The following is a 26,974-nucleotide window of genomic DNA, read 5'->3' as shown; positions in this document are numbered from 1 at the left end:
TGTCCCTAAGTGTAGACTGCCATAGAGGCCTTCTGAGACTTTTCTGCAGACCTCAAATGAAGGAATGTTAGGAGAAACAGGCTGCCAGAGATTCCAATATAAATTTTTTCTACTTTAGGGACCTTCTGGCCTAAACATTCAGAATCCTGACAGGGTCACTTGAAGGGTTTATTCACAAGAGGCAAGGAGTTGAGCTTCTTTTCCCTACAGATAAACAGGTTTTTAAGCAGCTGTAAAAGCCTACATTTACCCCAATGGATGAATACAGCTTTGAAAAATACTAGGGGTTAAATAACCCTATTATATACAGACAATGCAAACTGGGTAGAGGATGAAAAAAAGTCATTTTTAATACATGCAAAATGGTGAATAATCAATAAGTGTGGAGACACGATGGTGAAATTTTACACAAATTTCAACTCTTCTTGTAAAAAGTCAAACCAAGTCCTGCCTCTTTCACCTTCATAACAGTCACTGAGGCCACTCACCAAATTCAAGAGCCAAAAAGTAGTAGGTAGTGAAGCAAAGCTCGGTTTGAGAACATGAGGAAATGTGCTTATACAGTATATTCAGTAGACTATTTCTCTGGCTCTTTTGATTATGTTTTTTCATTATATGTTTAGCTTTATCACTAAGGTTCTGATTTACTTTAAAACACAATTCCAGGCAAATAAAGAAAAAAATTCCCTTGAAGTGAGGTTGGCCATGCACTGCAAGGGTTATATGCTTGTTTTGTCCAGGGGAGAGGAGAAACAGTTTTACTTACCTGATCCTCCGCTCCCCCATGTTTCGGCAGTGGACTGCTCCTTGGTGTCCCCACATCCAGTGCAAGGCTTTGAACCCTGCTCTGGTCTTGATGACATCAGGACTCTACACCTGTGAGGCGTTGAGATGCGGATGCTGTGAGGATCAGTCTAGCAGCAGGGGGGAGGAGAAGTAGAGGACTACGTAGTCAAATATACTTTTATTGTTCCCTTAAGACATAAAAAAGCATTTAAACCTTGCAGTGCAGGCACAGCCACACTGTTAATAATATTTTTTTAATTTGCTTGAAGTTGGGCTTTAAACACAGGTACTTACTGGCAGACAGAAAATGAACATTAATGTCCATGTTTGCAAGAACGTTTAAAGTGTTAAAATGAACCAACACTTGAGAGAGGAATGGAAAAAGAGTAGAACAGAAAGCAGAATTTTGGCTTAAGAAGCTCTTATTACAGTGGTTGTAATCCTCAAATGAAAAATATGAACAAAGCACATCCCTCTATAGCATTTATCTGTCTCAATCCAAAGCAGTAAGTATCATTTCTGTCTGCTGCCTCATTCCTCCATCAGCATGAGTCACTTCTGATGGGTTTGCCTGACACCAAGAAAAAAAAAATGGTGATGGGGAGGACATAGCCTATAATTGACAGCCTCATCTCTTTTCCTGTGTGCTGTGTGAAGGTGAGTTATGTCTCTACCCTTCAATCAGCTTCTCAGAGCTCTCCTCACTGATGTAACTTTTTTTTTTGTGGTTGTTAAAAGCTGAACTCAGGGCACACAAATTTAATTTAAATATATTCCTCAATAGCTACAAAGGATATAAATTCACCTTGTGGGCACCAAAAGCCTTACAAACCCAGTTATTACATTGGAAATATAGCATTAACATCACTGCAGCACTTCAAACAGTGAAACCCTCCCTCCAATAACACACTCTATATATCACTCACCCAGCAGGGAAACAAAGTAAATATTACACCACTGCACCTATCAGTATATTACAGCACGATTGTTATAATGAGTTTAAATGTTCGTTAATCAACAACTACAACTGCTATAAAGTTGAGTTATAAGCATTTACTTTAATATTGATTCGCAGTTTCTCTGATCAGATTATAAAAAGTGAAGGGAACTCTATTTATATTTAATTTTTTTATTGCAGTAAAATGTAAATCTGTAGACTAGCTAACTAACGGAGTCGCCACTGGCTCAATGCAATTACTCTCTCAACACCTGTTGAGATATCACCCACATGGTTGGCAAAGAGTTGACTGGCTCAGATTTGCATTATGATAAAGAGCAGATAAAAGGATAAATGCACCTTAATAACTACCTCCATCCGACGACCGCAGCTCCGCTGTTTGTTTTGATTCCTGGACACACCAGCATATTACAGCCCCATAGGCATCAACTGGGGCCATAACCCGGGAGTCATTGGCCCCATAGTTGTGTACAGAGCTGTAATGCACAGGTGTTGGTAAAATTTCACTTAAAAACAAAACAAAAAACACACATTCTAAACCAAGAGTAAAAATGTACTAAATTGCAGCTTGCCAGTCCTAGACTTGGTGGCTGCACAAGTCTTTTTTCCCCAAGCATTTTGCCTTTATTTGAACCTTGTGATCCTGCCAGTAATATACTTCCTTTCATTAAACAATTAAGACTAGCGAACACCCCTCACTTTCTTCATCTCCATAACATGGGGGGGGGTGTACTGTAGTCCATAGACAGAAATGGCTGGGAAGAATGACAATGCTTGTGATTTCCTTGCAGCATTGACAGCTCACTACAGGAAATAAAGAATTTTTGGTTGTCTGGAAGGATCCACAGATTTTTCTGCACTAATCAAATTTCAATTGTATATTTAACAGACCAAAAGGGAACAAGGAAAGATTACTGGTATGGTTTACATACACTTTATGTAAATATGTTCCAGATAGAAGATTTTTCTGGATCAATTTGTCTCCGAGATGTATCACAAAAGCAAGATTTCTGACCCATTACTACCTGCATAGAAGTGTGAGCTATTAATGGCCTATTCACACCAGTGACCGTGCATTATGATGCTTAGAAAACGAGTGCACTGGTGTGTGTTGTGCATGTCCACTGCATTCTTAGAACATGTAATGGTTCTGTGTGTGTTTTAGGACACTCTGCGTTTTATGCAATGCATAATAACACACTTGTATGGTGTGAACAGGACACACAAAGGAACAGTTTTTTTTCGCCTCAACATCATTACATTGAGCCCTTAGATGGTTAGTTTGCCTTTTAGAAAAAATTAAAAGGTGAACTAATGCCCTGCACCCTCCCCACCACCCCCAGTCCTGGTTGTACTTACCTTTATGGGTAATGAGCTGTCAGTGCTCACGCAGCCAAAGTTGCAGTTCAAGGATCTGAAATACTCGCTCTTTTTCCCCTTTTCCTTTAGGCCTTCTGGGACAGATCAGAGCAATTCTGATTGGTCAGCACTGGTACATGGCCATTTTAATCAAATCAGAATCGCTTTGATCTATCCTGAAAGCTCTACAGAAAAGGGGAAAAAGAACAGGGATCTAAAATCCATGGACTGCTTACATTGGCTGCATGGGCACCGTCAGCATATCACCCATGTAGGTAAGGTGAAAAGGTAACTAAATCAAAACTATACCCACCTCCACTCCAGTGATGTGGTGTCCAGGTGCTCCCTCGTAGTCTTAAGATGTTGGGCCAGTCTTCTTCCAGGTTTCAATCATCATCCGTCTCAACTGGTCGGGCCAAGATGTCACTTTTGCTTATGCATGCGTGTTCATTCATCTCAGCAGATGCCAAGGGCAGCTCAGTGTGCATTAGGAACAGACAGGTAAGAATACTTTAATACAAAAGAGACACAGAAAGACTCTTCCGTATTAAAAAGCCTGTCCCTTTGAAAATGTGTTATTACACGAAACGCGTTAGTGTGATACCCTTTCTCATGGAATACTAACTACATTACCTACAAACTACCTCAGATGTAAGTGCTGGTTCTGTTTATTTACCTGTACCTTGATGTTACTCTTATATTATCATTAAACACACACTAGTGGGGTTTTTTTCTCTCTGGGCTCATTTATCTGGCACTGAGAGTCCTTATCCTGAAGGATCTTTTCCTGGTTTCCATATGCTTGTACGATCCCCCTGATGGCTGGAAATTGTACTGCTGGACACGGTTAACCTGAGATGTGGAAACCTGCTTTGGATAGATGACAGCTGGTGAAGCACCTCCACCTGATGATCACATCCGTATGCTGAGTTCCCACCCCCTGAGTACCAAGGAGTAGGTCTTATTTACTCCAACGCACATTTATCTGTGCTATCTGGTTAGTGCATAGTATGCTCATTGTTTCCAGCCACAGCAGTCACGAAAGTTATCCGCTGTTCTTTGTGTCACCACAGTCACATTACTCCGCATGAACTATATCCTACAAGTTTACGTTACTATGGGATACTATCTAGTCGGTGCATAGTATGCTCATTGCTTCTAGCTACAGCAGTCACGAATATTAATCTTTGCTTATTGTGTATCCACAGTCATATCACTCCGCATGAACTATATCCAATAAGCTTTGTTGCTGTTATTTAGTACCACAGTCACAGCAGTCACGAAAATTTCTCACCACAATCCATTTGCAATCCTTCAATTCATGTTGTATGGAGTAAAAGCACATTTATATATCAATCAAGTGCAGTTTTACTGAGTGTCAGTTTCCAGCAAGCAAGAGGTTACTTCCAAAGAACCAACAAACACATTGTAAAACAGACAGGAAGGAAGAGTTTACTAAAGTCGGAGTGCATTCCCACTAAGGAGTCCAGCTGCGATGCAGGGATTATTAGACTCGAGCTGTACAAACAAGGAGTGTCTTTGGCAATCCATATTTCATCTTTTCACAAAAAACCTCCCACTCATTGCTATGTCAACACAGGCTGGAGATTTTTGTTTTGTCTCTAAGAACATTTCAAGAACTGGTGATATGCACAGCTGTACACAAGTCTGCCACTGTCCATTCAGCTGTATGCGAAGAATGCATTATTTCAGGCCGTAGCCTCTGTGCAGCAGATGAATACAGAACTTGTGAATAGGAACGTCATGCTTAAATGAACAATATCAGGGTCAACCAACTAACGTGTTCTGCAAGTCTGTACAGAAAAATAGATGACTTTCCCCTAGAGCAAGGATGTTTCCTGGTACCTTTCCCTTAATAAGGCAGTGCTTGTACCTGCTCGACCTGCAGCATTCCGACAACTTCAAAGCAGCCGACTCTCACCAGGCTCTGAAAATGATTTAAACTCTAGCAACACATACAGTGTCTCATGCTTAGAAAACAAACAGCCCTGAAGAACTTCTTGTTCTTGATGTCTTGCAGGGAAGAAAAGGCAGAAAGGCACCACATGAAACTTCAACATACATCTCTTCCACAATACTAAGCCATGTGCTAAATGCCATGTTGGTTTGGATTTCTGCAGTAAGGGAAGATTTTGGAGGGAATTCGAGTGATTGCTATGTTGGGGTTGGATTCCTTTGAATCTGGGTTGAGATATTTGTGGGCCAGTTTTGACTGCGCAACTTTGTTCAGCGGTTCAGATGCAATTCCAATGCAAATTCTTAAAGTGTATGACATGGTCATAACAAATCACATCTGAACTGGGCTGAAAATCGTACCTAACCCGCCCACGCATGTGAACCTGCTCTGTAGAAAAGGCTGTCATGTGAATCGGATGCAGTTTATACTCATATTGATTCAAGCTGGACGATGTAAAATTGATCATCCTAGAAACCACTTTATGCCACATTGAATCTTCCTCCCTGCACAATGTAAAAAGTAAATGATCTTGCCATTTACCCTTTTTTTGTTTGTACACACCCCTTAGGTGAAAATGACATGTGCTTCCTCATGCTTCCTCCTGGGATAGCATCTTCACATATCCCCAGGGGCAACAGATCCCTGAACCTGTGCAATCACTTGCTCCTGTGGCTAGAAAAAAAAAAAAAGACAAGAGACTGTTAGTATGAGCTCTTGCACTGCATCATCAGAGGACTGGCTGTCTTTTCCCGATTCTTGAAGCTGGCTCCTGATGGTGGTGCAGATGTATGCTACAGTAGAGAAGACGACAACACTGGATTCCAAATCCTTGTAAGTATATTTATTCTTCATAATATAGGGGTACATTATAAAACATAAGATTTTCTTGGCAGGGAAGGGTGAAGGATGAAGACTCATTTTTTTCTATCTACTACAGCATCCTGATCGTTTATGAAAGCCCCACAAATAACCATGTGATTGGACACTCTTGAACAACTGCCCTTAGATCAGCTATTGTCAACCATAATTGCGTTGAACTCTTGGGTTCCTCCAAAGGTTGCTACAGATAGATACCTTTTACTGGTTGACCGACTTCTAAATTGGTGCCTGCGTAGTGGCAGGGTCAACACCACTTAGCAGATCCAGCTGCATGAACCCAATGATTTTGTTTAGCTTTCTATACAGGTGGCATGACCACTGCTGTAAGAAAAGCCATCTTCCCACTAACCACCAATGTAAGGGGCATTTTTTCCAATGAACACCAATAAATTGATTTCAGCAGGGGACTAAGACCTGAAAATTGGAGTTCAGAAAGCTGCCTTGGATTTACTAAAAGCCATTAAGAGCAAGGGGTTATTTACTTGCCCAATACTCCATTATTCTTATATCATGAAGGCTCTCAGACTACACTGATGTTGGAAAAATCTAAAGGAGACTGTGCAATCAGCTTGTAATATATGTGTCTAGCTCTCAAATATTTATAGACATGTGTAAGCAAACACAAAAAGCTCACAATCTGACATACTGTATCTAAGCCTAGACAAAAAAAAGCCTAATAACAAAGACTGGCTAAAATAAGGAACAGGAGTGCAGAACAAAATAATGTGCGACTCTTAGGCTACGTTCACACTAGCGCTGTGTGCAGGCGGCAGAGAGGTGTTTGGGAAGCGTTTTTACCGCTTCCCAAACGCCTCTGCCTATTCTGCACATTACAGCACATGGTGCTGTTCTAACGGGAGCGTTTGCGTCGCGTTGCGGCAAAACGGACGCCTCTGGACGAGTCAGGAGGCGTCGAAGCCTCCTATTCTCGTCTATGGTGCCGCTCTGCAAACGCCCGGCCGGCGTTTGCGGTGCGGTTGCGGGACGTTTGCAGAGCGGTAACACCACTCAAATTGCATTATAAGCGTTTGTGGGGCGTTATTAACGCTCGGCAAACGTCTAGCAACCGCTGCTAAACTGCGCATGCGGCGTTTGCAGAGCGTTTGCCGAGCGTTAAAAAACGCTCCGCAAACGCCGGACCAACGCTTGCCAAACGCTATAGGGGCGTTTGGCAAGCGTTGGCTAAACAGCCAAGTGTGAAAGAGCCCTTAAAGAGACTTTGTCACCGTTTCCATTCAGGGAACTCTGTGCACCCCCATCAGTGGTACACGGTTTGCCTCATCCCACCTGCTACATCTGCAAGAGAGCTTGTTCTTTTGAAAAACAAAAGATTTACTGGCTTTATCACAAGTTGAAAATAAATGAAAGAAAGGATAAAAAGAAAAACAAATGCGACCATCACATCTAAGAACTGGTAAGCTACAATAAAAAAAAAAGGTTTCTTTTGGGTTTAATACAGCTTTAAGTAAAAGGTTCAATGTGGTGACAAGGTCTTAAAAATTACTTAAAATATGCACGGACTAAAAATAAAGTATACTCTTTCTTCTACAATGCAATTGCTGCTGTGGATTTATTTTTAAAAGGATTCTTTAAAATTAAAAAAAGATCTATGGGTTTCCAACAGAAAGATTGTTATGTCTTCAGAAGCATTTTTTTTTTTATTTAATGGAGAAAAAGCTCTCTACGGTTCTGTTACTTCACTCCATCCAGAAGCCACATCAGAAGAGGCTGATCCTTCCATGCGCCATTCTGTCTGACAAATTTAGTTCACAGCCTTACCTCGACTTTTATTGCCTCTCTGTATTAAGCCATTGCAGCCCGCCACTAAACAGGTCTGAATGAGCAATGCAAGCCCGTCATATTTACCAAGCAAACAGTATGCCTCATTGGAGAGCTGCATGTTCCAACACACACGAAGAGGAGAAAATGAGTTGTTAGTTATAACACGATGTTAAAAATCATGACCTAGCTAATAAAAAAAAAAAAAAAATATCTTAATCATTTAAAGACATCAACAATAAATGCCCAGAAAAGTAGATGAATCATTTACCAACAAAATCACTTCTGTAATAGGTAGGGCAAAAACCCAAATACGAAGAAAAAAAAAAAAAAAACAGCACAAGGATTATCTTTCTTTGCTTACTGCTATGAATGTTTTGGAAGCGGTTCTCTGCATGCGACCCGCACACAACTGAAGCATGAGGATTTTATATAATATTACACAGTATGATCGAGTCATTTACATGGCATTGCAAATCAAAAAAGGGCCAGTATGACGCTACAGTTGTTAAAAATGCTGAAGCATCATCTGGATTTCATAAAGGGCCCCACTGATTTCTCTGCCGTTACCCATCTGCATACAGATCCTTTAATGATACAACAAAGAGGCTGGTTGTTACACTAAATGGCCACAAATCATCCTAAAAGGATGCATTTTGTTTTTTTCTCCTGACAGCTTTCCTATCACATGGTTTTCCAAGCAGAGATTTGCTTTTCTATTACACTCCAAAACTGGCGTGGCAGCAAAAGGCTTGTTCGCAGCCAATCAGATTCCTCCCACCAACCAAGCAGGTTTTTTACCACTCTAAACACATTTTAAGAGACATCTGCATCTTATTTACACCTATTTAAAAAGTCAGGATGCATGCTGGCAAAAACAACCATCCCTGAATAAAGCCAGTATAACAGCTCATTATGGGTATAGCCTGTATGGAATGACATACCAAAGGGTGTATTTATGAAAACTCACGCAGAGCCATTCCTACTGCAAAACTGTGTGTACATTTGGTCTGTGTGAATGCCAGCAAAATCGAATGTTACTAGGCTATTTTTTGCTCACGTCATATGCTGCTTATTTAGACGAAAAGCAAGAATTAGGAAAACACCTTATTATGGCCACTATATGGAGCTGATGGCCAAGGAAGTAAATACTCATTTACTACAATCATCAGCTACATGTAGTGACCGTAATGTGGTATTTTCAGGATTTATGCTATTCTTACGCTGTGTGCACAATTATTAGGCAAGTTGTATTTTTGAGGATTATTTTCATTATTGAACAACTACAGTGCTCTCAGGTCAATCCAAATTATTGGGAATTATTTTGCAACTAAATGAAAATTTTCCCGCCTCACTTTATTTTCATCTGTTAAAGTGAGAATAATAAACAACTCAAAATTTACAAATAAACATTTGACATTTAAAAAAATAAATAAAAAAATCAGGGACCAATATAGCCACTGTACTTTTCACGAACAGTCATAAGCCTTCCATTCATGGGGTCTGTCAGTTTCTTTATCTGTTGACGATCAAGTTTTTGTGCAGCAGCAACCACAGCCTCCCAGACACTGTTCAGAGAGGTGTACTGTTTTCCTTACTGTAAATCTCCCGTTTAGGAAGGGCCCACAAGTTCTCAAAACGGTTGAGGTCAGGTGAGGAAGGGTCCACTTCATTATTTTTTCATCTTTAAGGCTTTACTGGCTAGCCTCGTACTTTGATGCATGTGATGGAACTTTATCCTGCATAAACATCATGGTCTTTTTGAAAGAAGCAGACTTTTTCTTGTACCACTGCTTGAAGAAAGTGTCTTCTAAAAAAATGGCAGTAGGTTTGGGAGTTGATTTTGAGTCCATCTTCAACCCGAAAAGGCCCAATTAACTTATCTTTAATAATACCAGCCCTTACCAGTACACCTTCACCTTGCTCTCATCTGAGTCAAAGTGGAGCTCTGTGCCCATTACTAATTCAGCCACGGGCCCATCCATCTGGTTCTTCAAGAGCCATTCTCATCTCATCAGCCCATAAAACCTTTGAAAAATCTGTCTTCAGATATTTCTTTGCCTAGTCTTGACGTTTAAACTTATGTCTTTTGCAGTGGTGGTCGGGCTTCAGCCTTTCTTACCATGGCCATGTCTCTGAGCACTGAACACCTTGTACTTCTGGGCACTCCAGGTAAGTTGCAGTTCTGGAAATATGACAGCACCAGAGGATAATGGGTTCCTGATAGCTTCAGGTTTTATTCTTCTCAAAACGTTGGCTTTTAATTTTCTCAACACGTTTCGTGCAATCCTGTTCATTATTTTCAACAAAACGTTTGATGGTTCTGTGATCACACCCCAATATCTTAACAATTTCAAGAGTGCTGCATCCCAAATTTTTTTACAATTTTTGACTTTTCAAAAAGTGAGTTAAATCTCCTTTTTGGCACATTTTGTCTGAGGAAAAGAAGCTGCCTAATAATTATGCACACTATGATAAAGGGTGTTGATCTCCTTAGGCTACACCCTCCCTTGTTACACAAATGCACATCACCTGATATGCTTAAATCCAAAAGGCATTCAAGTTTATACAGCTTGGAGTTGGACGATATATCATAAAAATAAGGATTTGTTCAAAATGCTCAATGCCTAATAATTGTACACATATTGTATGAACAAAGAATACACAAAACCATATGGAAAGAAAATAGCCTACTAACATTTTATTTTGCTGGCACTAACAAATGTACAGTGTCTTATTCATACCCCTTGAAATTTTTCCACATTTTGTCATGTAACAACCAAAAATGTAAATATGTTTTATTGGGATTTTAGGTTATAGACCAACACAAAGTGGTACATAATTGTGAAGTGGAAGAAAAATTTTCAACACTTATTACAAATAAATGTGAAAAGTGTGGCGTGCATTTGTATTCAGCCCCCCCACAGTCAATACTTTGTAGAACCCCCTTTCGCTTCAATCACAGTTGTAAGTGTTTTTGGGGATGTCTCTACCAGATTTGTACATCTAGAGAAATTTTTGCCCTTTCTTCTTTGCAAAATAGCTCAAGCTCTGTCAGATTGGATGAAGAGCGTCTGTGAACAGCAATTTTCAAGTCTGGCCACAGATTCTCAATTGGATTTAAGTCTCAACTTTGACTGGGCCATTCTAACACATGAATATGCTTTGATCTAACCCATTCCATTCCTTCCATTTCACAATTATGTGCCACGTTATGTTGGTCTATCACATAAAATCCCAATAAAATAAGTTTACATTTTTGGTTGTAACATGACAAAATGTGGAAAATTTCAAGGGGTAGGAATACGTTTTCAAGGCACTGTACATGTAGTTTCAAAACGAGGAATACCTCTTCATTTTCTTTTTTTAAATACACCACAAAATATCATAATTGGTCCACTGCACAAAAGGCCTCTCTCTCTTTACAGGCAACTAGGTAACAATAATGGAAAAAGTGTACATATAGCCAAACCTTTTTGGGATAAAATTAGGGAAGCATTTACATTTTTACCATCTGCTTCCTGTTGGGGAGATTTCCCTTCAATTCCTGCCCCCAGGAACACAACAGGAAGTGAGAATAAATTGCTATGAATGGCCCCCTTAAGCAGTTGTCAGGGTTGTTCCTATTAAGAGATTTACAGTCACATTTTTCCTGGTGACAACTGAAAAAATTTTTGATTTCCCTTCATTTTCTGGCTACCAAGACAAATAGGAACTGTGAACTGGGACACAGACCTCCCCCCCCCCCCAAAAAAAAAAAAGAGGGGTTTGGTGTGGCGATGCTCTAACTTTTATACACTCTATCCAAAATTGAAAAGGGGGAAAATATATATATATATATATATATATATATATATATATATATATATATATATATATATATATAAATTTTTACCAAAACTGTGTTTAAATTGGAGGTGATCTTAGGAATGTCTGGGGCTTTTAAAAACAAGAGGCTTTATGGCGACTTAAACATTTAATATTTTTAACATTGCGCTGTTTATCTCCTCCTCCCCTCCATGCCTGTCTCCAGCACTGCACCTGGGGACTAGCAAGGAGGAGAGAGACCTTGCAGTGTAATGAGCACTGATTGGCTACTCCTCAGGAAAGGGGAGTGTCGGGCTTATCCTTTATCCCTTTCGCTGCCAGAGCCGTTTTTGCATTTTTTGCACAAGTTTAAAAAATCATTTTAGACCTGAAGATTACATAAAACCCCCAAACATTATATATTTTCTGAAAGCAGAGTAAAAAAAATACAAGTTAATTTTAGGGCACAAAAAGCAATAAATTACCCTATTTTTTGTAAAAAAAAACAAAAGATATCCAACTTGTCAAATCTTAAATTTGTGCACGCTCGTAAAATGGCAACGAACTTCAGTACCCTATATTTTCTATAGGTCTATAGGTTGACACTTTTAAAGCTACTTATAGGTTATCAGTTTAGTGTTACAGAGGAGGCCTGGTGCTAGAATTATTGCCATCATTCTGGTGTGCGCGGTGATATGCGACGTGTAATCGGCCCCTGCGTGTGCTTTTACGTTTGTACGTGCTTACATGTGGGGGTCCTCAATTTCTTGGGGAGAGGGATGGTATGTGCTTAGGTGTAGCTTTAATTTTTTACAATTTAAAAAAAAAAAAAAAAAACTGATTTTTTTTTTTAGATCACATAGGGGACAAAGTCCCCTATGTGAAGGTTTTTTAGTGACAGGTTCTCTTTGAGGCATCTAGGGTCTAAAACCTGGACCCTGGATGTCTCCTTTGTGCTCCACTGAATGTAATGTGGTGCACATTGCCCCGCATTACATACTTTCCTGGCTTCCATGGCTGGGAATCTCTCATAACGTCACTTCCGGGTCAGGACAAAAAGGGGAGGGGAACAGACATGTCCGCTCTCTTACCTCCCCTCTAGCTAACGGTTCCAGGCCCGCATATGCTGCCAGAATGCTTTCACCTGACAGGTGAGCCCACTGCTTACCCGCAGCAGGGCTAAAAGGTAGAAAAAAAAAAATGACCTGCCCGATGCCTGGAACTACATGTCCCAGGTGTCGGGCGATAGGAATCGAACATTCCTGATGCACATACACTATTTGTTTTTTCCTTTAACACATACACACATGAGGAGCGTTCACATCAAACTGGGACTTTGAGTTTATATAATAAAAGAACAAATTTCAAGGAATAGAAACTGCATTTATTTTTCAACATACTCCCTTGCTACATTTATACACTATAAACAGTGTTTAACTAATGCCTGGAAAGCTTTGGCATAGAAAGATTTCTGTACGCCTGAACCATCCTAGGACAGCCTGCTTCACTTTGTCATCAGTGCTGAAATGCTGACCTCTAAGGAAATCTTTTAGGGGTCCAATTTCACAACAGGTTATGTGTCGATTATCCAGGATCAGGCGTTCCACTTGCTAAATGTTCACAGGAATGACTGCTGTGGGCTGGGGACCACCACGGCCGGGATCATCACTGACATACGTACGGTCATCTTTGAAACATTTACACTATTCAAGTTACTTATTGCGGCTGAGGTGTTTCATCACCGTACAGTGCTTGAACTCTTCTGTAGATATCCGCAGCTTTCACCCACGCTGTTCCTTGCACGTACTAAGGCTTCCATCTGCCATTTTGATTAATGATCTCTGGATTAGCCCGCAACATGTGCGCTGCCTATCAGTAATAAGACACAATTGCTACTTACTACTGCATGCAGTTAGTGCCGCCATGCTAGCGTCCCTATTTATAAATGTAAAATTAATAACAATTTAAAAATTAAAAGTCCCGGTTTGACTTGAACATCCTTCGAGTAGAAATATACATTTAAAATTATATATATATATATATATATATATATAGTATTTATACTCAAGTGATGTTCGAGTACACACACGCGAACACATAGAGAGCGAGAGAGAGAGAGAGAGAGCTCCTCCTCCCAAGGTTTGCTATGCTTATACTTAAAAATGTATAAAAGTATAGATAAAAGTTTGGCTAAGTATATGAATACTTTAAAGTGTATTTCTTTTTCATTTTGGATACAATTTGGCTATGAGTATACTTTAAAATGCATTTTTTAAATGTTGGATACAATTTGGCTATGCACATACTTGAAAATGTATTTTTTTATTTTGGATACAATTTGGCTATGCATATACTTTAAAATTTAATTTTTTTCATGTGAGCTGCTGGCTATTACATATGTCCCTAACAGCTTTTCAATTACTATACTGGCAAGATGCGGAAGAGAACATTATTGGTTTAAACTTCATTTTGAGTGTGGATACATGTTTGCCATCTGTAGCACAAAGCAGCAATGATCATCTTCTATACAGCAGTTATTTCCCTTCTAGAAACACATCCAAAAACAAGAAGCAGACATGAGTAAATAGCGTCCTCACTGCTTACATATTGCTGAAGTTTGTGTTCTCCATGGAAAACAAAACAGCTGTCCTCTGCCTGTACTACAGCCCTAAGATGCTTCCCTCTATTTCTTATAAACAAGGCCCCACAGCCATCCTCACTATGTTAACAACGTACATGGCCATCATGACTTCACAGGCACATAAAGTGAACTTGTGAAAATGATGAACACCCTTTCTTCACTGAAAATCTTCCAGGCCAGTGGAGGAGAGAGAGAACCTCAGACGCTGTGAAGCAATGCCAAAACAGTCAGACATGCTCTAATTCCTACTATCCATGTTGATTCACACACAGGCCATCAATAAAGGCCGCCACTGAATATGACAACAAAGAAGGACACAAGGAACAGGAAGAACGGGACAGTAGATGGCTCCCGCAATAAGGCTGCACAGGCAGACCCAATACTTTACACAACTGACGCTGATCTCAAACATTACTCCTTAGAAAGAAACTTGCAGTATTACATTTTAAAGCTAAACTCTGGGCAGTTCACCTTTCTAAAAAAAAAAAAATAATAATAATAATAAATGCACAAAAATGTGCATTTACCATTTCTCTTGTAGGAGCCTAGAAAGCACTGCACCAGCGATCAGCAGATAGTTGGTGCCATGCAGGTCTCCTGCAGACCGTCAATGTAAGCTGTTTGCTCGTACCATTACGGACAGGCAGTTACACACTGAATCCATGAACTACCTAGACCGTGCACTAGCGCCCTGGTAGTTCATTAGGAACTACAAGCCGTCAGCTGCAAAGGATGTCGGTACTTGTAGTTCATTCATTCATAGATCTCTGTGAATGAACGTTAAGGTCATGTGGGCGGAGCCCCACATGGCTGTTCTTTTCAAATTGCGGCAGAGTGGGTACAGAAAGAAGATTCAAGGCAAGCTGTAACAATAAGGTGGGGGGGGGGGATATCTGTGAGAGACTACAGGAGAGGGAACAAGTTACATATTCCACCCTAAAAGAGGGAGGAACATGCAACATATTCCTAAAGGTGACTTATCCTTCAAATATATTCCTTAACTGTCATGAAGAATATAAGATATAAACCCACCTTATAAGCATCAAATGCCTCAAGAAACCAAGTGAAGATTTTATAGAAGCAGCAACATCATCAGTGAGCTGTACATAACCTAAGCAGAGAGCAGAGCTGTGGGAGGGGCTTAGCAGGGCCACCCACTACAGGCTGCCTGCACAAACAGCAGGAGGGGGCAGAGGGAAGACCAGTCATACTGCACAGACAAAAAAATCAGCAGTGACCGGTCTTTTTTACAGGAAGCTTCTGCACAGAGGTAGTCTCACACTGGATTACAGGAGGAAATACACAAAGCACATCAAGATTCAAATAAGAATACACATGCCTCTTGTACAGTGCTCAGCATAAATGAGTACACCCCAACAGATTTGTCAGAAAACCTTTACTTTCCTTTCAGAATAAATATTTTATATGGGACACTACACTACAAAATACTCCCACAAATGTGGACCATTGATTGTAAACAAGATTTGTTAATTTGCACACACAAAAGGTATTTTTCCTAACACATTCATTCAAGACAATGTTGCAAAAATGAATACACCCCAATGGAAGTCTTAGGAGCAAAGCTAAATTTTAGACAACAAAATCCTAATTAACAAGAATTCAACTACAATTGAGTCTAATTATTCATTAAACAGGTGTCCAGCAGACAGCTGATTATAAAAGGGCGTTACTTGACAAACAAAACCCCTTCCCATTTCATGCTGTCAGCAATGACACCACATGGAAGAGAAATGTCACAAGGCCTGAGAAAGAAAATAATTTCTTTACACAAGAAAGGTAAAGGCTACAAGAAGATCAGCAAAGCTTTACTTCTCAGTCAAAATACTGTAGCAAAAGTGATACAACAATTTAACAAAGATGGAACTCCAACCATCTCACAGAGACGTCCAGGCCATCCACAGAAGCTAACACCTCGCTAGGAGCGTCTTCTGTTGAGAAGGGTTGAAGAAAATCGCCATTCAAGTTCACTACAGTTAGCTAAAGAAGCAGAAAGTCAAATTGGGGTGATTGTTTCCTGTGACACAATACAGAGTTCAATGCAGAGGAATGGCATGCATAGGTGTCCTCCACTAAGTAAGCCTCTCCTAAAGCCCAAGCACAAAAAAGACTACTGGGACTCTGTACTCTGGAGTGATGAGACCAAGATAAATGTTTTTGGAACTGATGGCTTCAAAACTGTGTGGTGTTGCAAAGGTGACGAGTACAAAGAAAAATGCATGGTGCCTACAGTGAAACATGGTGGTGACAGTGTCCTTCTGTGGGGCTGTATGAGTGCTGCTGGTGTCGGGAAGCTGCATTTCATTGATGGTATCATGAATTCACAGATGTACTGCTCTATATTGAAAGAAAAGATGCTACCATCACTCCGTGCCCTTAGTCATCGTGCAATTTTCCAACATGACAATGATCCAAAACACACATCTAAGGCCTCTGTTGCATTTCTGAAGAAGGACAGAGTAAAAGTGATTCAGTGGCCAAGTATGTTTCCTGATCTGAACCCAATCAAACACCTATGGGGAATTCTGAAGAGACAAGGTGAGCATCACTCTACATCCAGCATCTAGTCTCTTGAAGAATGAAAAAAGGTAGATGTTGCAATATGTTGTCAACTTGTTCATTACATGCCTAAAAGACTTGGTGCTGTCCTTATAAGTCATGGAGGTCATACAAAATACTAGATGGAGTAGTTTTTGTTGTGTGGTGTATTCATTTTTGCATCAACTAATTTGAGTAAAACTGAAGATTTTGTAATCCAAGTTATATTATTAACCTTACTTTCATGTAATGACAAACAACTATTCTATAAAACTCAGTTTTCTCAAAATTTTGGAAAAATGTTCTTGTGTTCATTGAGATATTGATTAAAATATTACTTTTCAAAAGGGGTGTACTCATTTATGCTGAGCACTGTATGTATTTGCTTATCCAAGAGTTCAGCTTTAGCAGCTTAGTTAAGCAAACAAATGTGTGAAACAAAAATTTCCAAGGCATGCTGAGTTTTGCATGTAGGGCAGCCCATTCATTTCAATGGGCTGCCATGCCCACGAGAAATGTGGGAAAGAATTCCCCCACATTTTATAAAACTGCCGAACTGAACTGCCGTGCGGCGCACATTTGCCAATGCATGGGAGTGCCAATAAGAATAGCACACCCACATGACTGCTAAGAGCAGTAGCTTTCAGTATGTTGGGAAAGCACACAATTCTGTGCGCATTCCCGGGACACATAGATTTGAACCAAACCTAAATGATGTTCGGAAACAAAAAGGTCTGACCACTGCTGAGGACTTCTGACCATATGATATACAATGTTAAAAATCTCTTTCAGAGACAGCTATTGGTATGTCTAGTCCTTTTTTATTTTTGTACAATGAGTAAGTGACATCCTTGGAAGTGTGATAATGATCACCCAAGTGAAAATAAAGGAAGATAGGCCTGAAAGAAAGAAAGAAAAAAAAAACCTAAGGTTACCACCACATCAAAGGATTGGTAAGTTGCAACATATCAAAGTTGAAGAATGACTGAAAAAAATGTTTGTATATTTGCACATTAAAAATAAATAAATGACATCCACTAAAGTGTGCCCCATTTGTGGCTGCTGCAGCGTTTATTATAACTTTTACTTTTATTCAGCCCGCACTTCCCTCTCAGTGCCAAGACTTGTAATTCCAGCTGTAGTAAAGGTATCAAAGGAGCACCTCCTTCATTCAGAAATAACCTTGTATTCTTTTCACTGAATACGAGGTGCTCAGTGAATGGAGAAGATTCCTAATATTTGTTCCTCCACCCTCAGAGCATTTTTCATTTGGAGAAAATATTTTTTTCTGAATGGAGGAGATGCCGAGATCTCTTGTGATAACTTAACTACAGCCGGAACTACAAGTCTCAGTGGCAAATGTACAAAAATTGTTTTTGACTGTACTGCAGCTTTGAATTTTTATCCTTGGGTTTAGGTAAACTTTATGGTTTTCCACACACATGTATTTCTATACATGGTATGTGCCAGAGTAGTTTTGCACACAGGATAAAAATAAGGAATATGAGTTGGGAGTAACTGTTTTCATTCTCCACCAAAGAAACGATGTGTACAAATAGGCATGATTCCATTCCTCTTCCCAGTGCCCAAAATGCAGCATAAACTAAATTCTTCCAAATGCATTTAAAGTGGAACTTAGTGAAAAACTTAACAAATGACGTTAGCTCTGAAAACTTGAATTGTTCCAAGTAGAAAATGCAGCTGAAGTTGCTTTACGCTGCTGGATTCTTGCGCCCTCCCCCTTTAACCAGTGAGAATGCGCAACAGCCTTACCATTCCCACCATAAGAGCCCATTCTTAGTATCCACAAGATTTACTCTTATTCTGAGTCACCTTGTGACTTGCAAACCAACCAAGGTCTTACATTCATCATCCAGGAAAAATTAGTTTGCCAGACATGATGTTTAATGAAAGGCCAAGTTCACCTTTGAATGTACATTTATTATTCCCCGCCCCCAAAAGCCTGCAAAGCATTGCACCTGCTATCAGTGTTTCACAGATGCAATGTCAGACTCCTGCAGACAAGTCCATCAGCTTTCTTCCCTTACGGGCTTTCAGTTTTTGGTTTCTGACTAGCATGCTCACAGTCCTAGGAAGTAACAAGGAATTGTACTTTATTCATTCAAAAACTCCTGTAAATGAATGACACGGCCGTGACCATGCTGATCTTACATGTGGCAGCGGCTGCGAGGAAACCCCGCCTGCTGTCATGAGGAAGGGGGGGGGGGCATTGGAGAAGAGAGAACATGTGCTGGGACATGTTGTTATACCCCCAAACATGGATGTAACATGTTCCAAAAGGTGATTCTGTCCTTTAGGCCCAGTTCACACTAGTGTGGTCTGTGCGCCACATGTTCGCTCTGTGCCGTGTTGCTTGTAGTGCACAAAAAAGAAGCATGCACCTTTTTAAAAACGTAACCACAAGGAACCTGCGTGGTCTTTTTGACCATATAGTTTCCCTGCGTTTCCCACACCTGCGATCACACTATTGGCTGAGATGTGTGGGGGTGCTATTTAACATAAATTGGAGCCCTGCGCATCTCGTAAGAGCAGCGCGATTCAGGTGTAGAAATAGATGCGATCACACCCACACAGCTGACCCGCACAGTGTGAACCAGGCCTTAATGTGTTACTAAACCCCGGACCCTGCGTTCACTATATCTGGTCATTCACAGTACACACAACATGGAAATGCAATTATTTTAGTAAATATAAACTGCTAAAAACCTTTTCTCATCAGCAGTATACAGCAGTCTTGTGACTTCTATCAGTGTCCAGCTGAGCACTGGTTAAAGCTTGCAGAGGGGAGTTTTCATTCTCCTCTGTCTTATAAAGCTGCATGACCCCTGACTCGCTCTCTGCGCAGTGTTGATTGGCCATGTGCTCATCACATGCACCCTCCCAAATTGAGCATTGTGCAGAATGTTCTTCCTAGGGCTCTGTATGATCAGCAAATGGATTAGGGACTGTGAGTGAAAGGGGATATAAGAAGGGGGAACGATATGTGAGTAAAATGGAACAGACTACTGGTTACCAGTTTTAATCTGCAAAATATTTTAAAGGAGAATTCCAGCTTTTGCAAAAAAATCAATAAATAAATAAAATATATATAAATGCACTCAGTCGGCAAGTAGCAAAAATTCACAATGGTTTCTTTTTTTTTTTTTTTGCGCAACTGAATTTGTAAAGCATTGCAATCATGATCAGCTGACCACAGGTGAAACGCTCTGGCTCCTGCCAACTCTTCCTCCAGCCTCTGAACTGTCAATTAGGCAGCTGGAGAAGTATCAATGGACTACAAGTACATTGATGTAATTTGTGATACCAATGAACACCATGAGTCCCCACTGTTGTGGTGGAAGATGGGACTTGTAGTTTTTTATTCACGTTCTTAAAAAGAATGATGTAGCTATGTGAAAGGTGCTACACACAGCTGTACAATTTTAAAAAAATTACAGAAGCTGGCAGGGAAAACAAATCCTGTAGTCCTGTAATGGATGAATGAATGCAAAATGTTTTCCAACTGAAAAAGAGTTGGAGAGGCAGGACAGCGATGTCATGCTCTCCACCTACTCCAATCAAAGGATGTAAAGCATTCTATGAATTGTGCCTGTGCCAAGCGGCCAACCTTCTGTATTCAGAAAGCAGCAGGGCAGTTGCTTGGCAGGGGACCCAGAAGCAAGTGGTCACTGGAGTAGCAGTGTCTAGTTCAGTGACTTCCAGATTCCAGGGGCATCGGCCAGATATGGTATATGTATAGTTGCATTATTGGTTCAAGCCAATGTAACCATGTATAAAATATTAAAACATAATTCTTCTGTAAGTTATAATAGAAGCCTGTTCCTCCATCATGTGCCCTGGTTCCACATTACATCTATTGGTTGCATATTTAGTCTAAACTAGATCTATTAACAAAGAGCACAAAAACACAATAACCCAACATATGAGAAAAAGTGTACAAAAACACCTAAATGAAAAACTCTTAGCAAGTAAAATGGAAAAACAGTTAGAAATTAAAAATAAGTAACTAGTACGCTTCAAGCCATGTCTTAATGGGATAAGTGCTTGCTGCTAGAAGAATAATTCTAATGAGCTGGAATCTAGACAAGATTTCATTGTTTATAAGAAGTACAACAGCCCACAGCGGAGGTGAAAGAATCCAGCTACTGCCAGAACAGAGGCAAACGAGGCCAGCTTTCCCCCAGCCTTATCATCAGCCTTAAAGGATATCTGACGTGTATGCTTCTCCACGGGTCTGTGATGAGGCGAGTGCAGGCGGTTTCTTGATACTCTCTCCACCAGCCCATGGTGCCTCATGCCGCGGATGTTATCCGTGGGGTGAAATGAACCCTATAAAATAAGGAAAATATGTTACTAATGGATTATAACATTTTAAAAAGTATAAATAAAATATTTCTGAACATGTGGCAAGCCTCTCACTTTCAGCACTTTATATTTATGGAGTCGATGGTAACAGCACTCGGCTACAATTCCAAAACACAAGCTTGCTCAGCCAGCCATCTGTCTTCTACCATTAGAACTCCGAACAGGAATGCTAGTCAGCCAGACTAGAGAGGCCCATCGTTTAAAGTGGAACTTCGCTCTCTCAATTAACATGGACCATTTCTAATCCTTATGCTGCTAGCATTAGTAGTTACATAGGAAAGTAGATCATATTTACTCGTTTTAACCTTTTTTTTTTCCTTTCTTCATTTACTTCCTGGTTTCCATGCCTAGGCAAATGTCGTCATACATCCCAGCAGTCTTCAGGGGGGTTCTCAGCTCAGCCAATGTCTGAGCTAAGAATAGATGGGTTCCACATGTTCTACATGAATCATCTGCCCTTACTCAAGATGGCCACTGGCAGAAATGCCAGGAGACATTTTTCAAAAGGATTTCTCAGCAAAATAAAGCATGGAGGAGTTTGTTTTGAATATTAAAAATGAATTGTATAGCATTTTTGGTTTGTGGTACTCACATGCAGTGCAGTTGCACTTTAAGGGGTTCTCTGGTTTATAGGAAGATTTAGGGATTGTTCACAACATATTGAGTTGTTCTTCACACCACGGCACATGTATGGTGTGAAGAGAGTACACAGATGACAATTGTTTTCCATTTTTCCATGCATGTATCATTGCAGAAACACACAGCTCAAACGCACATGGTGTACTTATCTCATTATGATCCACTTTTCAAATCCCTAAACTGCTATACCGGTGGAGTGGGCTCTGACAGGTCATCACTCACAGGAGTAAGTACAGAGCGGACTAGTGGGGGGCAGAGAAGGGTGTTTGTTCACCTTTTCATTTTTTTTTTTTTTGAAAAGGTGAACTCTTAGGCAGGCCATAGACTGTGCAAACTTTTTACTGCAACCACGAGTTGCAGGAAATAAATTTGCAGAATTCCCACATCAACGCAGACTGTGCTGACAGGAGAATCCCTACTGCTGAGCAATTGCCTTCACCAGGCGAGGGATATCAAATGTCCACATTAAGTAGTTGTTCAACCTATCCACCTCACCAGTAAGCAGCATAATGTCCATGGACAGCAAGACTGCCAACTTCAATACATGATGGCCTATTCACCTTACAACCACTTACTGTTTCATTTGAAATGATAAAATGATATAAAGTACTAAAGCTTCAACACTTTTCAAATGAGTTAAAAACATGGTATAAAGCTAGAATACCCTCTCAAAATAAAGTTCTGAAAATGGATTACTACTACATTTAAAGAATATGTAAGCCCAACATTTTATACTCCTAATATGTGTATGTTGTACCATGTACTTGTATGACAAAATGTCCTGTTCTCTTTGTATTGCTTTATTTATGTGAAATCCCTGGTGATCCTGCCAGTCCCTTTGCTTTCCTATTTCAAACTGATCACTCTGGGCATAGAACATGCATCACCGCATGGTCAGTGTTCTGGCTGTGCTGGGAGAACAGCCTGTCTTCCAATTACCAAGACTTGTGCTGACCCTGCACAGCCATTCACTGGGAAGTTAAGTGTACTGCTGTTTCTCCACCCCACCTGGAAAAAGCCCCTTATGCAGTTGAGAAGAAAGATTATGTGATCACTTATAAAAAAAAAAAAGTAATTATATATATATATATATATATATATATATATATATATATATATATATACACACACACACACACACATACAGTATTTAGTCAGCCACCAATTGTGCAAGTTCTCCCACTTAAAAAGATGAGGGAGGCCTGTAATTGGCATCATAGGTAGACCTCAACTGTGAGAGACAAAATGAGAAAACAAATCCAGACAATCACATTGGCTGATTTGGAAAGAATTTATTTGCAAATTATGGTGGAAAATAAGTATTTGGTCACCTACAAACAAGCAAGATTTCTGGCTCTCACAGACCTGTACCTTCTTCTTTAAGAGGCTCCTCTGTCCTGCACTCATTACCTGTATCAATGGCACCTGTTTGAACTTGTTATCAGTATAAAAGACACCTGTCCACAACCTCAAACAGTCACACTCCAAACTCCACTATGGTGAAGACCAAAGAGCTGTCGAAGGACACCAGAAACAAAATTGTAGACCTGCACCAGGCTGGGAAGACTGAATCTGCAATAGGCAAGCAGCTTGGTGTGAACAAATCAACTGTGGGAGCAATAATTAGAAAATGGAAGACATACAAGACCACTGATAATCTCCCTCGATCTGGGGCTCCACGCAAGATCTCACCCTGTGGGGTCAAAATGATCACAAGAACGGTGAGCAAAAATCCCAGGACCACACGGGGGAGACCTAGTGAATGACCTGCAGAGGGCTGGGACCAACGTAACAAAGGCTACCATCAGTAACACACTACGCCGCCAGGGACTCAGATCCTGCAGTGCCAGACGTGTCCCCCTGCTGAAGCCAGTACACGTCCAGGCCCTTCTGAAGTTTGCTAGAGAGCATTTGAATGATCCAGAAGAGGATTGGGAGAATGTCATATGGTCAGATGAAACCAAAATAGAACTGTTTGGTAGAAACACAACTCGTCGTGTTTGGAGGAGAGAGAATGCTGAGTTGCATCCAAAGAACAACATACCAACTGTGAAGCATGGGGGTGGCAACATCATGCTTTGGGGCTGTTTCTCTGCAAAGGGACCAGGACAACTGATCCATGTACAGGACAGAATGAATGGGGCCATGTATCGTGATATTTTGAGTGCAAACCTCCTTCCATCAGCAAGGGCATTGAAGATGAAACGTGGCTGGGTCTTCCAACATGACAATGATCCCAAACATACCGCCCGGGCAACGAAGGAGTGGCTTCGTAAGAAGCATTTCAAGGTCCTGGAGTGGCCTAGCCAGTCTCCAGATCTCAACCCCATAGAAAACCTTTGGAGGGAGTTAAAGTCGTGTTGCCCAGCGACAGCCCCAAAACATCACTGCTCTAGAGGAGATCTGCATGGAGGAATAGGCCAACATACCAGCAACAGTGTGTGCCAACCTTGTGAAGACTTACAGGAAACGTTTGACCTCTGTCATTGCCAACAAAGGATATATAACAAAGTATTGAGATGAACTTTTGATATTGACCAAATACTTATTTTCCACCATAATTTGCAAATAAATTCTTTCCAAATCAGCCAGTGTGATTGTCTGTTTTTTTTTTTTCTCATTTTGTCTCTCATAGTTGAGGTCTACCTATGATGCCAATTACAGGCCTCTCTCATCTTTTTAAGTGGGAGAACTTGCACAATTGGTGGCTGACTAAATACTTTTTTGCCCCACTGCACATACACGCACACACACACACATATACTTACACACTTTGCCTTTCATTTCTATTTTAAACTGAATGGTTTGTTTTACAAGGTGAGGGTTTACATTTGCTTTAAAAACTGCAGAGAATATGGATACATCACGTGACTTATTAAACCCTTCCTGCTGCCTCCTAGTGGCTTTTTAAGAGGGTGTTAAGTACAGGAGGTTTATTCCTGATCATGTGATTGCGGTTATTGGCCGTCACATGATCGAAAGCCCATTCCACTAGCTCTTGAATACACAGTTACCATGAGCTGTAAGTGATCACTTGGTCAGTATACTAGAAGTGCTCAGCAAGTGAACTCTCAACACACAACCTTGGAGTCCCACGGATGCTGATGTGCGATGGCAGCCCACCTACCCTGCTGCCCCACAGTAGTGTTATGTCAGAATAGGATTTTGTCAGGTAATAAATGCTCAAATTAACAAGGCACCAAAAGTCCTGCCTTGTTAATATAAATTTATCTTGACTCACAGCAGAGATGATGCAAGAGTCCAATGTGAAAGTATCAACTGGCTGCAAGTCTGGCCTAAAACCAAGCCTACAGTACAATAATGCAAAATGAATGGTGTTCCTTGGATACACAAAAACAAAAAGTAATGTGCCCTGCCCCTGACTGCTGGCATTATACTTACCTGTCCCTGACCACTTTTGTTAGATTTGTTCAATACGTGCAAAAAATAACTGTTGATCATATACAAAATTCAGAACTGTCCTGTCCACACTTCTTGTGTTATCTCAAGGAGTCAATTTAGCCCTCCTAGATTTCACATTGGACTGCAAAATAATAATAAAAAAAAAACACAATAGAGAGCAGATTACACTCCTTCCACCAAAATGAAGTGTCGTCAGGACTTCAGAAGCCAAGTACATTTCTGGAAGACCAACCGGTACTTTTTTCTGTACTTGCAGGGTCTTTAAAAAGAACCAACATGGAAACATGTGAACACGTTTACAAACTGACATGTTCACAAAGAACTGCAATTCATCAACTACAAAATGCAGTGCGGTTTAGGAACATCTAGCGTGTCAGAAAATGAGTGTGAGGGTTTAGCAATCATTCCAATTTTTCAATAGAAAAAAAGGCAAGAGAACCTTTACCTTGATTGTACCACATCTGAACCTCGGCTAAATCAAACACTGCAGCAAATTCTGGCTTTTTGTTAATTAAAACAAACACTGTCATTTGCAAAGGACAAAAAAGGGTATCTGCTAGCCTAATGTCTAGTACACGTTGAGAAAATCGAACGAAAGATCGTTCATTGTTTTTTGGATGCCAGTCTCATGTCGAATCAAAGGCGATTACAAACGGTACAAAAATTATCGTACAACAGAATACAACTTCCTCCGTATTGTACGTAGCAACGTTCCACCATAGAATGGGAAGTGATGTTATTATGTGTGACCTCTCTTCGAGCCATGCCTAGAAATATACACGATGTGTACATTCGAATTCCTTCATAAGAACACCATACTAATTACATGATAAATCGTTCAATCTGTAATCATACAAGAAACATTTTTGTGCTCGTTCCTTTGAATATTTTCGCATGAACGGTCGTGCTGTGCACTAACAATCAGATTATTAGACAATCGCTCAAAATGCATTTTTTTTGTCCGGTTTTCTCATTGTGTGTACAGGCCATAAGAGTTGATCATTCCTAACCAAAGCTGAACTCCAGGGATTATCTATTTTTTTTCATATATACATTATGGCCCAGCTTGGTTACATCTAATTCTTCATATCTCACATTAGGAGGGATGCAGGGGATGCATAAATCCACTGTAGTAGTCTGGGCTACATACAATCATTGCTAGTCTCTTCTGGGTGGTGCTCAAGTCTGTATACTGAACACAGGGAGTCACTTGCTCGGCATCTCCGCTATTCTTATTTTTCTCTCCATGAATACAAGGCATTCACTGATAGGAGATAGAGATGATGCCATCATCCATTTCTCCTCTCCACCTTGTCCAATGTTAGCATATCTTCTAATCTTTGAAAAAAATACAAAACATTTTATGAATGGCAGAGGTGCTGAGAGAGTAATCTGTGTTCAATATACAAAAAGCAAGTCACTCAAGCAGTACCCAGAAGCAGTGTGTTGCCAACCACTGTATAAATAACAGTTAAAGGTTAAAGAGGTATTAAACTTCTGTCTGTCACCATCGCAGATGGCTTTTAGATCTCAATGAACTACCAGGGTGTTGATCAGCGTCCTTGTAGTTCAATGAGTAACTGTCTGCCCATACAGAGGTAGGAGCAGATAACTGTCAGCGGTGTCTGCAGGAGCGTGATATGGTAGTGGATTGTGGGTGCAATGCTTCGCAGGCTCCATTGTAAAAAAAAAATGCTATTTTTTTGAACTGGCAAAGTAATACTTTTTTTTTTGTGAACTGCGCCTTTAAAAAGTTGATCTGAGTGCTTCCCCCTGCTCCCCC

At 40.4% G+C, this 26,974-nt stretch overlaps 1 protein-coding gene across 2 annotated transcripts in view; it reads right to left on the bottom strand.

The window, feature by feature from the left end:
* LOC149462779 (CREB-regulated transcription coactivator 3-like) overlaps window positions 1–26,974 on the bottom strand; it is a 191,787-nt gene that overhangs the window by 90,566 nt on the left and 74,247 nt on the right. For both annotated transcript variants that reach the window (XM_089676403.1, XM_089676404.1), the window contains exon 3: window positions 20,974–21,093. In XM_089676403.1, coding sequence (XP_089532529.1) covers window positions 20,974–21,093 — 120 coding nt within the window. The remainder of the gene's footprint in view (window positions 1–20,973; window positions 21,094–26,974) is intronic.

Source organism: Staurois parvus, unplaced genomic scaffold, assembly GCF_062004578.1.
Source record: "Staurois parvus isolate SC_StPar_1 unplaced genomic scaffold, SC_StPar_1.0 ptg000168l, whole genome shotgun sequence".
Taxonomy (NCBI): domain Eukaryota; kingdom Metazoa; phylum Chordata; class Amphibia; order Anura; family Ranidae; genus Staurois; species Staurois parvus.
Note: the sequence above shows the minus strand (reverse complement) of the source record. Positions and strands in the feature narration are given on the sequence as shown.